The sequence below is a fragment of the Lycium ferocissimum genome, chromosome 1 (genome assembly GCF_029784015.1).
Source record: "Lycium ferocissimum isolate CSIRO_LF1 chromosome 1, AGI_CSIRO_Lferr_CH_V1, whole genome shotgun sequence".
Taxonomy (NCBI): domain Eukaryota; kingdom Viridiplantae; phylum Streptophyta; class Magnoliopsida; order Solanales; family Solanaceae; genus Lycium; species Lycium ferocissimum.
Window position 1 is genome coordinate 72,382,331 of NC_081342.1, and position 18,375 is coordinate 72,400,705.

The 18,375-nt window shown below is 30.5% G+C and overlaps 1 protein-coding gene across 1 annotated transcript; it reads left to right on the forward strand.

Moving 5' to 3' along the window:
- The first annotated feature begins 7,975 nt into the window (after positions 1-7,975).
- On the forward strand, positions 7,976-9,729 carry LOC132059706 (protein DETOXIFICATION 49-like). The gene has a single exon (XM_059452425.1). It carries the CDS (start codon positions 8,119-8,121, stop codon positions 9,661-9,663), a length of 1,545 nt encoding a protein of 514 aa, XP_059308408.1. The 5' UTR covers positions 7,976-8,118; the 3' UTR covers positions 9,664-9,729.
- Positions 9,730-18,375: the final 8,646 nt, after the last annotated feature.

Sequence of the window (18,375 nt, forward strand, 5' to 3'; positions counted from 1 at the left end):
AAACTTCCGCAACTCTTATACAATCTTACCAAATTAATTAATACGCAACCAAAAGGTCTTTCTATAAAATACAACATATATTAATCGAACTTCAATTCAATAAAAATGAATATTGAATATGATTTGTAGTGTAACCACTCTTTAATATAATCTTCCTACATGGTATGGGCAATCATTTCACGTAGAGCATGCATGTCCAATCAAATTACTGAGAAAACGAACCAACATTGTTACTTTGAGTCAAGTTTTACATTTAAAAAATATATCTACCAACTTATGAATCTTTTTATTTTATTTACAAAATATAAATTTATGGGTTAAGTTTTACATTTAAAAAATTGAAATCATGATTTGGAATCAGAAAACCTACTTTTTGGAGAATTTGGGTTGAAATCATGATATGAAATTGAAGTTGAAGTTGAAGTTGGAATTTTGTGTAAATTTTATAAACGAACACTGATTTGAAATCACAATATGAAATCATGATTTCAAATCGCATGGCCAGACGACTACTAGGAATCAATAGAAATTAAATTTATAGAACTAATTTACATTCCTAACTTATGGCTAATATGAATTCTCAAAGCTTCCTTGGTAACTCTCAAACTGTCTGCAATAGCTCTTGTGCATGTGTCATTTGAGAGCTAACCTCAAAAGTAACAGTTTACTATATTTTGTTCATACCCCAATTTCATCCCTTTAATAAATCACCAATTGATGGTTTTGGAAACATGAGCCGTAAAGGGAACTCTAAATAAAGTTGCAATCAGAGAGATGTTCTAATCATCAATCACGGCTCTACAATTGACAATTGTTTCTTTTCTATCTTTTTTTATTTCTTTTTTATTAGATATATCAAAAGTTCAAAATCCGGCAATGACAAATTTTGATCCTAACCACAGTCCACAGGAATAGAAGGGATCAAAAATTCGTTCTTTCATATACCTTAGCTCAAAATTAGAAATAATTTATTTGTTTTTATACGCAATTCAAGATCTCATTTGTACTCATGTTATCGATTTTTTATGTGAATTCGGCGGATATTCTCCTACCTACGAATTTTACATCGATTCAGTGATATACCAAGTTACCAACCATGCCTCTATCATTAACATGAATCGTTTCTAGTCTAGTTTTTTTTAAATTTATTTTCTATATATGGAAAGTTCATAAAATATTGCCTATAAACAAATTAGGATTAATTTCTATCATCAGTACAATCTAACATGTTCTGAGATACTTTAAAAAAAAAAAAAAAAATTATTACATAGGGGTAGGGGAAGGGGAAATGCGGAAGGGGATTACAATGTGGGGATTCGAACCCTCACCAACAAAGTGAAAGTTTAGGTAGTCAACCAACTGAGCCACCAGTCATCCTTTCAACCCCACCAGGCCACCACCATATCTTCCAAGAACAAAACAATAAATTAAAAACAATTGTGTTGTGTTATAAATATACCGTATTGTGGATGTTCATTCAATATACATTCAACTGGATAAGCTTACAATTAAGCGATAAGAAGTAGCTCAAGCAGATAAATAGAAGAAAGTAGCTCAAGTAGGCGTACTGTCAAAGAATCTCAAAAGCCGAAAAGCTCAGTTATGCCTCGTTAAATCAACCAAGCAAATTAATAAAGTAGCTCATAGAAGGCTTGCAAGCAAATTTTCTCGAAAGCCTCATGAACCTTCCCCGAAAACCTCGCAGACTTCTTTTCCTCTATAAATAGAAAGTTAATTCAGTTCAGTTACATATCAGTTCAAAGTTGAATGGAAAAATGACAGTTTTAGTCCCTGTTCTTGTTTTGATCCTTGTGTTAATGGGCTAAGCACATTTAATCTCTAATTAAATAGAGTATGCTATTTTAATCCTTTAACCTAACTTGAAGTTAACACCGTTAACTTTTTAATTCTTTTCTTAACCACTTCAGTGGGAACATATTTTACAGTATTCTAATTAGAGTTTATCCCCCATTTGCAATCCCATCTCTCTCTTTCATTGAAGAAATAATATTATGGCGAACAAAACTGTTAAGCAGACTTAATTAAGAGTATCCTCAAAGCCAATCCAATTAGTAGCTGTGTTTCTCAATAGTAATAACCAGTAATTGATGATTGTAAGTTGTAACAGTTATATTTTAGATGATGCACCTAGTAGTACTAAATTAAAGAAAATCAACGTTGGATATTGTAAATAAAATCACATAAGATGCACTGCTAGTAAACTAGTCTAGTTTTAAGAGTGTTGTTATTAGTTAAGTTAATGTCCAGTGGAACTTGGCACAAAAAGTTATTCGGACATTACGATTCTTTCTTATTCTTTGACTTGACTGATTATATTGCCATAACCAAGTTAACAAGAAGGAATTTATGAAGCGTAAACTCTGAGATTTTTAAACTAGTACACTGCATCTTTTTCACAACTATGTAAGTTGTTTCCACTGAAGGGGATAACCACAGAATAAAAACTTAACAATGTTAACTTTAAATTAGGTTAAAGGACTAAAATTACACACTTTCTTTAATTAAAGGTTAAATGTGCTTAGTTCATTAACACAAGGATCAAAACTAGAATTAGGCAATAATTTAGGGACTAAAATTGTCATTTTTCCAAGTTGAATAATATATCAGTCTCTTTCTATATACTTGCTTCTGGTGTATTTACTTTATCGTCTTTATTTTATAACATGTTGTATATATTCTAGTTTTTGTCTTTTTTGTACCTTTTCTTCAACCAAAGTTAAGATGACAAAAAAGAAATCGTTTCCGTATTTCCACTTTCCACTTTCCATTGCAATTTATTTGGTGTTCTTTCATTTATCATGAATAATTTAATCAAAGTTTTAAAGTGTAATTAAAATATATCATTTTATCGTTTAGATAAGATTAGATTAGGTAGTACTTAATTCAGAAGAAGAGATGGAGATCCTATTAGTTCGGATTTTCGAAAAGGTTCACTTATTAGTTTAACTTTTCAAAAGCGAAAAGCGTTAAATATTTTGAAATAACATTTTTAGCTGAATTTGCCGAGGAAAGTGGACGAGTCAAAGGCTTACATATTTTAGACAAAAAATATTTTATATATGGGTTAGTGATGGATTAGAGAGTTACCTAACAGATAATTAAAGTAAATACAGGAAAAAAAGAGCTAAGCTAATATTTAGCTCATTAATTAAGAATTAAGATAAGATTTTTATTTGATTTTCGAATTCCTTTTAGTTATATTAATTTTCACAATAAAAAGAAGTTCAAGTGTTGATTGTTTAGGAATATTATATGTATTATACAAACACAATTTTTTTTAAAAAAAATTATCTTTATTCTCATCAATATGGTGAACTCAATTTAAAAACGTATTATAATATGAAGCATCTTAGTGGGCTATCAATGGCTTATGTGTTTGCATTAGCTAAATATTTTCAAAGCTGTATTCCTTTTCTTCTTCCTTTTTTTTTTTTTTTTTTTTTTTTGTGATGTGGATTTAAGCTATATATATATTTTTTGATAATATAAACATTGTAAACTAATATATAGTAGAAGATTATTTGTCCTTTTTTTCTATTATACTATCGTGGACGGTTGCTCTTTTGTTTTTGTTCTTTCAAAAACTGAGTTTTAAGTAATCTGATAGTACAAGGTATACTTATATTATTATTGTATTTCAAAAAAGCTTTTCGATTTGCACATTTGGTTGGCACATTAAGTATGTTTTATCAATCACTTAGGTTCGATAGTGACCAAATTTGACATATTTGTTGCTAGAAATTAGGATCAAGCATTTACCACGGTGTCAAAAGTTATAGTTATTATTAGCAAGAACATAAGTGCGCATGATAATTTATTTCTCTGCCAAGCTCATCAAACAAGTGACATGTTCGATGTCTCCGATTAGGGCCATCTCGGTTCCTAGGCCTTGGTATAGCATGATGTTGGCGTTACTACTCACACTTTCCCTCCCAACACCTACCTCACGTAGCATGTTCTTTCTGGAAATCGAACCATGATATTGGCTATGATACTATTTGTTAGGATCAAACTCTTTCTATCATGTCAAAAACTAGCAAAGATGCAAATTTATTTCTTTACCAAGTCCAAAAAGCAAGCCTCGTGTTCAACCTCCAACCTGAACTATTTGGCATTATCTAATAACCCCCTCCCTCCTAGCACCCGTCACGCATAGCATGTCGTTTCTAGAAATCGAATTATGACCTTTTGCTCTAACACCACTTGTTAGAATTAAGCGCTTCATCGTAGAAAACATTATACTCCTTCTGTCTCAATTTAAATGATACACTTTCCTTTTTAATCTTTTTTTTCAAAAAAATGATACATTTCTATATTTAGAAATAATTTAACTTGCAATTTCCCCTTTTATCCTTAATGAAATGTTTACAACTACACAAATATCTATGACTTATTTTAAACCAAAGTTTCAAAAGTCTTCATTTTTTTCTTAAACTCTGTGTCTAATCAAACTATATCATGTAAATTGGAACAAAGGGAGTAGCTAACAGCGAGGATTCAACTTTAATTCTTTACCAAATCCATCAAGCAAGCATCATGTTCGATCATGATTCTGACTCAGGCCATTAGCGCACATAGCCTCGTCATACGTAGGATGTTACTAAGTTTATGCAACAAAAAAAAAAAAAAAAAAAAAAAAAAAAGTGTTTCAAATTTTGAAGCAAAGGCAAACCCACCACAAAACGAGTTGAACTAAATCTAGTAATTTGAATCGTTCAACTAGCCACTAGCTAGTACTGCTCAACGAGTGTCCACCACTAGTAAAATAAAACAAATATAGCCATAAAATGATCTGTTAGGTAGTAAGTGGCAATATTCACACGTTAACTTACTGAAAAAGCAAGTTTTATGGTGTCTCTTCATGCGGCATTTTTCAAATTTCGAGAGTAAATTTTTTAATTAATTTGGATCATAAATTTGAACATGAAATTTTTAAGTTTTTTAAAATAAAATTTACATATTTAAAACTATAAAAAAGTATTATAAATCACCATAAATAACAATTAAAAATATATAAAAAGATCGCGATAAAAAAAAATTTATTTGACTCTCGAAATGCTTAGAATGGATGGAGTAATATAGAGATAAGAAGAACATGTCGTTGGGATGAATCAGGCTTGAAATTGAAATGACTTTCACATTCAAATCCATTAGAGAATTTTCATCTAATTAATCCACTAAATAACCGCCCAACATTTTTTATTCATCTAATAGATCCACTTTAATTTGGCCATTTACCGCAAGTAACGTTATCCATGCTTCAATAATGCAAAAATAGCTAGAAATCTAAAGTCTAAACGTCATTTATGCCTCGAGATAAATGATAAACTAATTAGTTAACATGCACTAGGAGATTTTAAAACAATAACACCCACTAGAATCTCAAGGGCAAACGTTCAGATTCTTCTCTTCTTGAATTGACGTTTTCTTCGGGTTTCAGTCAAGAGTGGATTTAGGATTTTAATTTGATCGGTTCGACCTTTAAAAATTTATAGTAAAATTTATTACACTTTTGAAATTATGAAATCGATATTTAGCAATTGGTGACAGTTTAGTAAATTTTACATAAATATACATACTCCGAGTAAAAAAATGCTAGGTTTGACTGAACATTTGAGCCCATAACAAATACCACTTTTCGATTTAAAAAGAGTGATCACTTAGCCATTTGTACACCCCTTAAGAAAAAAATCCTAATTTCTATGCAAAAATAGCTAATTTGATTAAAATATCTCTAATTAAATAGATATTGAGATTTGGTCACTTAACACTTAATAAGGACAAATCTGAAAAGATAAGACTAATTCTTTCGTGATTTGGTAAGTAAATACTCTTTTTGAACCAAAAAAATAAAAGATAAATAAACACTCTTTTTAAACCGGAGGAAATACGTTGTATCTGTGTCTTATTCGATTGAACCCGTAGCAAGCATGCTACATCTGCCTTTAATTCAACTGTGGGGCATTAATTGCATAAGTGTCGCTTAGGTAAACTCTATATAAGAGAACATAAGGATTGAATTCTACTCCGTTCGTTTATTTTTATTTGTCCACTATATTAAAAATAAATTTTTATTTTTACTTGTCCACTTTAGCATATCAAGTAAAGACAAACTTTTTTTTCTTGTTTTACCCTTAATATTAATTACTCATTTTCAAATCATTCTCCAAGTTCAATGAGACTATATACCAATAAATATGGGTATTATAGTAAAATACATATACTTCATTTATTAATTTTTAAGAGGCGTGCAAAATCAAAAGTGGACAAGTAAAAGTTAAAAAGCTAAGAGTGTCCACTTACCTTTTTTTTTCGGTTGAAAAAGAGTGTTCACTTACCAAATCAAGAAACAATTAACCTTATTCTTTCAAAATTGCCCTTATTATGTGTTAAGTGATCAAATCTCAATACTTATTTAATTAGGGATAGTTTAGTCAAATTACCTATTTTTGCCTGGAAGTTATTATTTTATTAAGGGGTATGTAAATGGCTAAGTGAACACTCTTTTTTATCCGGAGCGAGTAGAACAGCTAGCTAGCATAGTGATTAGTCCGTTGAATGTGGATAACTATACTGAAGATGAGGATCATATAGTTTGAAAGTTGGATAAAATATTCGACCGTAATTATATCAGAATGGATTGTGCCCTATCCCATCAAGGAGAAGAATATGTCAAGTAAGAAACTTAGGTCTAAACTAAGCCAGTTTAGTTAGAACAATAATTTCAAATTAACGGAAAACCCAACATGTATGATGTCATATACTCCAACGCCCTTTTGTATATTTCTAACGCTCGACGTTCTTAATCATATGTCTCGGTTTGAATTTTGGATATTGAGTCACCTTTAGTAGAGAATACTTTATCCCTTAAAGTAGAACTTTTCTGCTTTAATCCGAATCGATCGAACGCTAAACGAGTATCGGACACCTGGTAAAAGATTAAAAAAAAAAAAAAAAAAACTACTCATCATCTTTATCTTTCCAAAGTTTTGCTCTTTGTGCGAGTCATATTAATACTGGCCAAATAATGACCTATAGATGGTCGGTTATGAAAACGACATTTTATAGGGAAAGCACCAAAACAGAAAAACTTTTAAATTTCCAAGCTAGTATGTTGCAACCAGTCAACCATACACCATTAATACTTTTTCTTTTTAATTCTCAACCGTTATTTGATATTTACTTTGATTATAAAGAAATTATGTTTCGATTAATTTGAATTTATGCCGCATAACCATTAATGGAGAATGCGGTTTTACCATAATTTTTTTATTACTCTGCCTTCGAACCCAAGATTACCAAAGACAAAACTAGAATTTGATTATGATTTCTGAAACCTACAACGACTTCAAGTATTAATAACTGGATTTTAGATTTAAACTTTGTACATATTTAGTGAATTCAAAGCACAAATACAGAATTTAAGACAAACCTACTCAGAGGCGGATGCAGAGTATGGGTACCGAGTACGTCTAAACCTTGTACATTCGATGCAAATTAAGCATAAATTTATTTGTAAAAATTCATAAAAATGGAAGAAAAAAGAAATAGTAGATATAACCCATAACTTTAAAAATTCAACGGTTTGACGCTAAGAACCTTAAAATTGAGCCAATAAAAATGAAATTCTTGATCCGCCTCTTTCCCTAACTTGGTTTCTAGCTCCGCCTTGGAGACAACTGATTAAGGATGAAGGGATCTACATAACAAATCAAAAAACAAAAATCACTATATGACAAATAAAAAGAAAAGAAAAAAACAAAGAAGACCTATATAACAAACCAAAAAACAATAACTCTTGGTGGTCACTGTTAATATTTATTATCAAAAAAGAAGACCTATATAACAAACCAAAAAAAACAAAACTTCACTATATGACAAATAAAAAGAAAAGAAAAAAACAAAATTCACCAAATTTTTTCAATATTCCCCGCGCTTATAAAACCCATACCAAACGGTTACTCCTAAAACGCTCTCTCCTTCTCTTGCCCACAACTTTCTGTTACAACATTCTTATTTTCTTCAAACATTCATGACATACTAAAACACACAAAATTTCCTTAACCAAAATTCAAATACAGCAAACAAAAATCGAATATGTTGAATCCATTAGTATCTGAAATTCCAATATTAGAAACTCAAAATGAACAGAGCAAAACAGAGCAAAATCCCCTGTTTTTAGCCATTCAAGAAGCAAAATCTATAGCAAACATAGCATTTCCAATGATTTTTACTGGTCTACTTCTATACTCTCGATCCATGATATCGATGTTATTTCTTGGTCGTCTTGGTGAACTTTCTTTAGCTGGTGGCTCTTTGGCTATTGGTTTTGCAAATATAACCGGTTATTCGATTCTTTCTGGTTTATCTATGGGAATGGAACCAATTTGTGGACAAGCATTTGGTGCTAAAAGATTCAAGATTCTTGGACTTAGTTTACAAAGAACAATTCTTCTTCTTCTTATGGTATCGATTCCGATTTCATTTTTATGGTTAAATATGCAAAAAATCTTGATTTTTTGTGGACAAGATCATGATATAGCCAATGAGGCACAACGTTACATACTTTTTTCATTGCCTGACCTTTTCGCCCTCGCGTTTCTTCATCCGTTAAGGATTTATCTTCGTTCTCAATCGATAATTATGCCATTAACTTATTGTGCTGCCCTTGCTAGTCTGGTTCATATTCCTATTAATTATTTTCTTGTTATAGTCCTTAATCTTGGGATTAAAGGTGTTGCTTTAAGTGGGGTTTGGACAAATTTTAATCTTGTAGGGTCTTTAATTGCTTACATTATAGTCTCTAAGGTATACAAGAAAACTTGGAATCCAATTTCTTTAGATTGTTTCAAAGGTTGGAAATCACTATTGGATTTGGCAATTCCAAGTTGTGTTAGTGTTTGTTTGGAATGGTGGTGGTATGAGATCATGATTTTGTTATGTGGATTGTTGTTAAATCCTAGAGCAACCGTTGCATCGATGGGGATTTTGATCCAAACGACGTCTTTGATCTACATTTTCCCCTCTTCATTCAGCTTTGGCGTGTCAACACGAGTTGGAAATGAACTAGGTGCCAATAGGCCAAAAGTAGCAAGACTAGCAGCAATCGTCGGGCTATCATCTAGCTTCATGCTAGGGTTATGTGCACTAACATTCGCGACATTGGTAAGGAAGGTTTGGGCAACTATGTTCACTCAGGATGAAGAAATCATCGCGCTAACGTCCATTATTTTGCCCATAATCGGTCTCTGTGAGCTTGGGAATTGCCCACAGACGACCGGTTGTGGGGTACTAAGAGGAACAGCTAGGCCAAAATTGGGTGCCAACATCAACTTAGGATGTTTTTATCTTGTTGGAATGCCAGTGGCTGTATATTTAGGGTTTTTTCGGGGCTACGATTTTGTGGGACTATGGATTGGATTGTTAGCTGCACAAGCATCATGTGCAGTAACAATGTTGTTGGTGATTTTATCAAGAACAAATTGGGAAGATCAAGCTAAAAGAGCGAAAGAACTTACTGCAGCTGTTGAAAATGAAGATGAAGAGAAGTATATAATTATTGATGAAGAAATTCCTCAAAGTTCTTTTGATTATTCATCAGATTATTATTATCAAAAGATTGATGGAAGTTCAAATGTTTGATTTTGTATAATTTGATGATCAATTCTTGGATGATTCTTTCTTCTTCTTCTTTTTTTTTTTTTTTTTTTTTTTTTATAAATAAAATAAAAATTGGTTATTGTTCTTGAAACAGGCACACACACAGACACTGAGAGAGCTAGTAGAATTTTTTTTCCTTTTTTTTTTTTTTCTTTCATCATGTAATTACACTTTTTGTTTTTTTAATGTAAATCAAGATTTTTATTGATTCTGTTGTATTTTTGTGATATATTTAATTAATGGAGGCAGGCATGTTTTATGCAAAAATCTTGATGTTTATGTTTTTAATGACTTGATTAGCATGCTTACTAATGTTCCCTCCCTCTCAAACAGAAATGAAATGTTTGACTTCTGAAGTCAAACCTTTTTGATCTTTCAATTTATGGTCCCTTGACTTGTAATCCATATCCTAATTTTTAAAGTATAATACTAAATATTTAGAATCTTTTTTTTCTTGTTGGGGTAATGTTGGCTACTTGATTGTGTTGTCTTTTTCACTAAATGAGCTTAATTTTTCAGTTTATATATTTTTTTGGTTTAACCAGCGGGATGCCAAGCCGGGACGGGTAAAGCACTCTCTACATAAATGTTCTTCATTTCTAGTGTCCGAACTCAAGATCTCTAATTAAAAATGAAGTAATCACAACCATATATAGAGGGAGGCATATAGAAAGGTTCCATCTCATACAATCATACTCAAACTCGAGAACTTTAATTAAGAATGAAGTGATCGCAGCCATATCACCGCACCCTTCAGTGTTAGATCTATTCATTACTAACATAGTTTGTGAGCAATTTAGAGTACAACCTACGGGTTCATGAAACCTAGTAACATCTACGAATACCTTATAATAAAATTCACTAAATATGTATAAATATTTGATTGTGAACACAATTATTATTTTATATTAAATCTATTTCATTATAAAAACCCATAAATTTCAAATTCTAGATCCGCCTCTAATCATAAGAGTTTAGCTTTTTCATAAAATTTGTTTGACTTTTGAAAAGTCAATTGTCTAGTTTATGACTATACTAAAACAAAGGCGGAAACCACTTAATCACATTAGATTTAGTCATTACAATGACTTACTAAGCTGATGGTTTTTGAAGTTTATTTTATATGTGTATATATATTATAAAATTTATTAACCAATTAAGATCTTTCTTTTAGAAAAAAAAAATGAGACGTATGAGAATTGGAATTTAGGAAAAAGATTATTCAACCTTTGCAACTGCCGGCTACGTAACCAAGTAAACGACCATGTTGTTCTGTTCTTTTTAAATTGTCTATATTAAAAGTATTTAAAGTATTTCTTCTTTTTGAATAGTCAAAGTTATGGCTCCTTGCTCTAAGCTTAGTTGGATTTTTTGGCATCTTTATTTTACCTGAATTTGTCATTTTATACAACTCCCACAAATGGTCCCTCATCAAACCAACACCACCATATATATGAATTAATAAGTAAAAATAAACAAAAAAAAGAGAGATAAAACAAGTGCTTATAGAGGCGGATGTAACATGTTTGCTATAGGTTCAATATCGAACGTAACTCGGCATTCTCGACGATACGGAGTGTGTATATATATATATATAGTCAGACCGCACTCGCATATAACAACACCTCTCTATAACAGCCAAGTTTTTTCGAAACCGATTTTTTATGTTATATTTTACTTCTCTGTAACAACATTTCACCTATAAATGTAACAACCAATTTTATAACTGTACGCTTGCTCTTTGTAAAATTACCCCACATATAACAACTATCTTCTTTTTTTGGTAATATAATAATTAACCATCTTTATAAAAATAGAATATTTATGATTATCAATAATATGTGTAGAGATTTTGACCAAATATTTGATCATTTAATACACTATTTATGACAAAAAATATCATATGAATATATATATATTTTCATCATTAAATGATTTTTCTTTGTTATACAAAGTATGATTAAGCTTAGAATTTGACAATTAAAAATGAAAATTAGATTTTATGCTTCTTTTTTTGCCTATAATAAGTATTATTCAAATGTCAATACTGTTATAGGTGTATAACAACCATTCTTTATAATAGTTGAAAAATTCCGGACTCAACGATGTTGTTATAGAGAGGTTTGATTTTGTGTGTGTGTGTCTATATATATATATATACACAAAAACTTGGGACTATTCGACCAAAATTAAGCGAAAACAACGGTAGAAGAAAACTTAATTAAAAATAAGATTAGTGGAGCAATTGGGGGCACGAGAGCCGACAAATTTGTGCCCTTTTCGCAGAAAAAACTAAAAAGTGAAGCCCTAATTTTGAAGAAAATCAAATGAAAACGTAGTTGTTGTTGAGGAATTCTTCTAATTTAATATCATTTAGCATAATTTCTTGCTAATACTTCTTTGGGTTAAGTTCTGTATGATAATGGGTTTTGAGTTTTCCATTGGAATTCAGCGCCTCGTGAATGCATGTGAATTTTTTTTGTTCAGGGTGCTATAGTTTTGAAACTCCTGTTTTTCCATTTCATTTTTGTTGGATAAAGTTAGACGAGGCGGTGTAAAATTTCACCATACTCACCATCCTCCTCACTCTCACGAAAAAGCTCCGGCTTGAAGCCAGGGGCGGATCCACACCATTGTGTGTGGGTTCGCAGGAATCCACAATTTTTATTCGAATCTAGTATTTATAATGTGAAACCCTTCAAATATATAAGAAATTTGAGCTGAGAACCCAGTAACAACACACATTGCTAGCTGGACACTTATAAGCTTCAAATTCTGGATTTGCCTCTACTTGAAGCATTCATGGATGCCAAGAGAATTACAAAGGATATTCAAAGGTGTTGACAATTATCTAAATGAAACATCTCCTTGACATTGCAACGAAAAATTATTGGTTACTAGCCAGTTCAAATGAAAATATGGGCATGACTTTGAGCTTTGCTAATCAATTGGAGAAAGAGGAAAAAACAAAAAATTCAACGATGGCTAAGGTAACATCACACATGGCGGATGAAAAGTAAAAAAGATAGAAAAGAAAAAACTATTAATGAGTTCTCATTTTGTTATATATACATGCCACGTCACCTCTAAGGATGGCAATAATTTCACTTTAATAAAACTTAAGGGGTAATAGGACCGTCGTAAAGTATGAGTATGTTACTGCTAATTCGATCATAGTTTAGGTGTCATTTTAGCTATTTTCCCTAGATAGTTCATTGCACTTTTGATTCTTCGGTTATTGATAAATTTTAATTTTGGTTCTTGTAATATCTAACTTATAAGCACATTTAATCTTAAATTACTTGAAATGTGCACTTCTGATCCCGTTGCTTATGAATGTTTACAACTTTTCAGAAACATTAACCATTCCGCCATTTAATTTTTCATGTTTTATGATAAACTCATACTACTACTCTATATTTGAGGATAATTACTTCTAAAGATAGTTCAAATAACATCGTGCCTACATAAAGGATATAAAAGCACATAATCTAATTACTCGAAGGTTAAATGTGTTGACTCATATATCACAATGATCAAAATCAGAATTTATCAATAACTGAGGAACCAAAAGTGTTATTCTCCCAATAATATATTAGAATTATTAAAATTTTAAAAATATTTTGAACTCTTAATTTTAAAAATACAATAAATTTAACGATAAAAATTTAAAGATCAATTCATTGAACTTAAATTCTGAATATGCTTCGTACATCTTCTACAATGTGCTTTAGTCATCCAATCTTGAAATTGGTCACACACCACATGTGAATTTTTGTCCATTTGTCCTAGCAAATATTCCACACTTGTGTAGAGATTGTGAAAGCTTTTTGGACATCTAGAATTTTAAGTTAGTAGATCAGAGTATGACTTTATTATATGCTCTTTTGTAACTGTGGATGTTTAGTAAGTTATATAATTAATTATATTTCTATATTTGGCTTTATTACAATAAAAGTCGTAGATATAGCGCCTTAAATATGGAAATAGATTACTAGACATGGAATTGGAATATTTGGTAAAATTAATTACAATTAGTACTGTATCATTATAGTGAAAGACAAAATCAATCAATATTTAAGTACGATAGTTATAAAGATGTGACTTACGTAGAATGCACTAGTATAATGATGGTCGTTACTTTTATAAAGAGGTAAAATATAACATAAAAATCGATCTCAAAGAAAACTTGACTATTATAGTGAAATAATGTTATAAATATAATTGTTATAGAAAGATCTGACTTTCGTATGGTTTGTTACCTTTTGTATCAGTAGCAATCTACATTCTGACTTCTTTATAGCAGTCATCCTCTAATTGTAATAACATTTGACTATAACGACCAAGTTTCTATACTTTAGTATGGTTTGTTCCCTTTCATATCAGTAGTAATCTACATTCTGACTTCTTTATAGCAGTCATCCTCTAGTTGTAACAAACGCCCAAGTTTTTTTTAGAACCAATTTTTCATGTTATGTTATATGTTCTTGATATCAACATTTAGTTATAACAACCAACAAATACCGAATAAATAATACAATTATAAATAGGTTTCACCGTATAATATTATCCTTCACAGCAAAAACAAAAAGCCAAAAAAAAAAAAAAAAAAAAAAAAAAAACTTTTAGTGAAAACTTGGGTTGGTGTTCGTTCTCTTGAAGTAGCACATAAAAATTATACTTGGTATTTTTTCTTCTAAGAACAAAAAATAAAATATAATCGAATGACTGATGCTAACGAATCATAGCTAGCGTCAGTATCAAAATCGAATGAAATCTATTTAATTTTTTCTCAAAATAAAAGAAATGGTAAAAAGGAAAGACATGGACATGTTCATAAGTTCAACCAGAAATTAAGTGATATGCACATCGTTTAGAATTGGTAAACAAAAATTATTTGAAATTGGTTTTGAGAAAGCACATAAACATACAGTATGAGAATTAGTAAAAGTAAAAATGTATAACAAGGATAGCCAACTAATCAAGTTGTTTTAGTCAGCAATAATTTACCTGTAACTTTTATAACTATTTTATAAATGATTTGATTGTGTAAATATTTTTTTCATACCTTCACTTCATTGCATTTAAACTCTTTTCTATAAAGTTAAACATGTTCTTGATGTATATAAAATGATATATACACTTGGACAATATAAAGATTTTTTTATGCTATTTATATAGATTAACTTATAATAACATGTTAGTTATATTTTTTATTAAGTTATCAATTGACTCTTATCATAAAATTTTGCTTGAAGTTACCTTATACATGACCTAATTGTATTTATATTTTTTACGCAATCAACACATATATAACTTAAAATTTCTAGACGAAAAAATATAGCTTCATGTATAATTAAAACAAAGTCGATCATCGGATAATTAACACAATATACATGTTGTGCAATATGTAAAATTATGGCAGCCATGTTGCACGTTGTTCTTTTATTATATATTTTTTGCATGAAAAATTATCTAATTAATTAGTGAATGTGGATACCTTAACACGTATGGAAGGCATGGAAAAGGACAACACTTTTCAGAATCTATGTCATAAACACATAGGTGCATATGCATAAATTTCCTAATTATAATGGTGCGCATTAGTGTTAATGACTTGTAATCTTGATCTAATAAGGGATTAATAATAATTAACTGAGTTGACAAGAAGAATATATACTTAATTGTCAAATGTCAAAAGTCTTAACTTTGTGCTTCCACATATATCTTTGATGTCCTGGTATTTGACAACTTCAGAATAACTTTTTAAAATGTGGATATATAGTACTTACTTCTTTTAGACTAAAACTAAAGATGGCTTATGAGGAAATTCGAATGATGGAACATTGACCAAGTGATTGAATTCAATACTGTTTAATAAGAATTTAGATCTATACACTGAATTGAACGTGTATACAATATTTATATAATTAAGTTACTTATTAAATAATTGTATATAAATCTTTCGATATGCATTACTTCGTAATTTTGTAAGAATAGATAAGTAACCTGCTATTACATATATCACTACTAAAAATCAGTCTTCGTCGGAAATCTTGACCGATGGAAAGTTTGTCAGAATTTGTCGCGGTGAGTAAATTTCCGACTAATTTCTGACTAAAAATCCATCAAAAATCTTGATTTTTTTCTCAAAGCAGTGAATAAAAATTCGATGATATTGTTTTTTTTTTTTTTTTTTTTTTTTTTTACATTGTCCGTATAGATGTAAAAATCAGAAAATGGTGAGGACTAGGGAAAAAAAGCGTGTTGCATGCAGCCCTTCTGTTTTTGGTCAAATAAGATAAGCCTCCCTCAGTCAAGTAAAGTTCACTTACCTAAAACCTAAAGAAAACAAAAATTAATTAACCTTAGCAATTAGCATCATGAACTCTAGTGTACTGTTTAGTTATATATAATAAAATCTCCCCTTCAATTAAAAAAAAAAGGAATAAGTGATACTGTGAGAGATTGAAGCGGGATCACTAATATTAACCATGGTTAGAGATAAAAGTGATCATGAAAGCAATGGTAAAAATAGCGAATGTTAGTCACTTTTGAGGTCTGTAATTGAAAAATGATCAACATTTGCAAAGTAGTTGAAAATATGGAAATAAAACCTGGAAAAAAAAAATACTCTTAGTTAAACTACAAAAAACAAAAACAAAAAAAAATTAAAATACCACAATGTGTGTTGGAATTCGTAACTATTACTTGTAAAACATCAACACAATGTGTTTGATTTTGAAACTCGACGTCGTCGTATATGAAACTCTAGCACGATATTGGTGTTTAAACTCTTACAAGTGAAACCCTACTATGCTGGAGCTCCAACCCAATTTTTTTAAAAACTCCTAGCTATCATCATCAAAACAAATTCATATGAAAACTTAAGCGTTTAGGTAAAATAATTACACAAATGGTATCAAGGTAAAAATTTTGTGAGCTCGTTTGCACAACCTCCCTTTCTCTCTTCGTGTTCCATCACTTTAGGCTCCTATCTCTATTTCTCTAAATTCAGTTCATTGAGTGACATTACTCCAAGCCCACTCAGTAACCTATTGATCCTAATTTGTCTCTCTTCTCAAGATCCTTTCTCAACTTAGCCCAAGATACTACTCAATTTCTTTAAATTCAGTTCATCTAGCCACTGACATTACTCCAAGTTCACTCATTAATCTATTGAGCCTAATTTGTCTCTCTTCTCGAGATCCCCTCTCAATTTAGCCCATGAAACTACTCTATTTCTCTAAATTCAGTTCATCGAGCCATTAACATTACTCCAAGCCCACTCAATAACCTATTGAGCCTAATTTGTCTCTCTTCTCAATTTATCCCATGAAACTACTTTTGGTTTCTTTCTATTTCTTTAAATTCGACCCATCAAACCATTAACTTTACTTCAAGCTCATTCATAAGGTTGTTGAGCCTAATCTATCTCTACCTTCTCAAGGCTCATTCTGGTTGAGCCTTTTTTCTATACTTCCACAAAAGATAATCAGACAAAAAAAATAATTAAATCTACATATAAACTCTAAAATATGTGTCGGGGGGCATTAAAAAATGCTACATTATTTATCCTTTATCAATTGTGTAACGGTCCATACTGGCCGGGATCCACAAGTTCTTACATCTAGCCATAGTAGATAAAAAACTTTCAAAACCTAGCTAGCTAATACCTCGTAGTTTAGCTCCATTACCTAATTACGATAAATATATGACTAATTTTTGTTTTGTCCTTTTTTGTTTAGATAAGTTTAAAAACAGAATAATAATAATGTAGAGTATTCAGTGTGTGCAGTTTATAACATGTATATATTGATATAATAATGTGTGCAGTATTAAGAGTAACGCAGACAAGAATCATGCTTCTATTTTAGGCAGAAGGAATCTTACTAAATTATAAATTATAGTACCAGCTAGTAACTAAATATTGAATTTCCCAAAAAGATGAGGAACCAAATTGGGATAGATTCAGTGTTCTTTTATGATTAAACATTCAGAAAGATTCTTCTAGGTGAGAGTTGAATTAAAGAAAAGAAGTAGCCGAGTAGGTATATTTTACTTTTAAAATAATTATCCGATATTTAAAATTTACTGACTCAACTAATTCAAACGCGTAACGTGTAGGATTTTTTTTAAGGAAAAATCGCTCAAAACTCACTTAAAGTCTTAAGCTCTGGTTAAGAGTGAATAAATTTCATATAGTATCTGAAATACACCCTTGATAATGCAGTACAAGTCTAATTCTTTCAACTTAATTTTCGTTACACCAATGAACTTTGTTATAATAATTTCCCGTTTTATGTAGCCTCAGTATTGTTATCTTGTTTGCAGCCCAATTATTGAAGCCTCCCTAGATATATTAACTTTTTCAAATAGTATTTCCACGTGTGTTACCTGACATAAGAAATATATTAGACTTATTATGAATATTGACATTTCAAATTGTAGTTTTACCCCTATAATTTTATGCTATAAATGGTCTTAAACTTTTCTTTAAGTTAAATTATCAAGATAATTACCTAAAAAAAATCCCTTATATCTTATAGAAATAGAAGGGTGACAAGAAGCATTATAAGGGATCGTTTGGTTCTATTATTCGAGCAATTAATCACAATATAAATCTCACATAAGACGATACAGCGTTTGGCGCAAATGCGACATTTGGTTTGTTGAATAATACATGCAATAAGT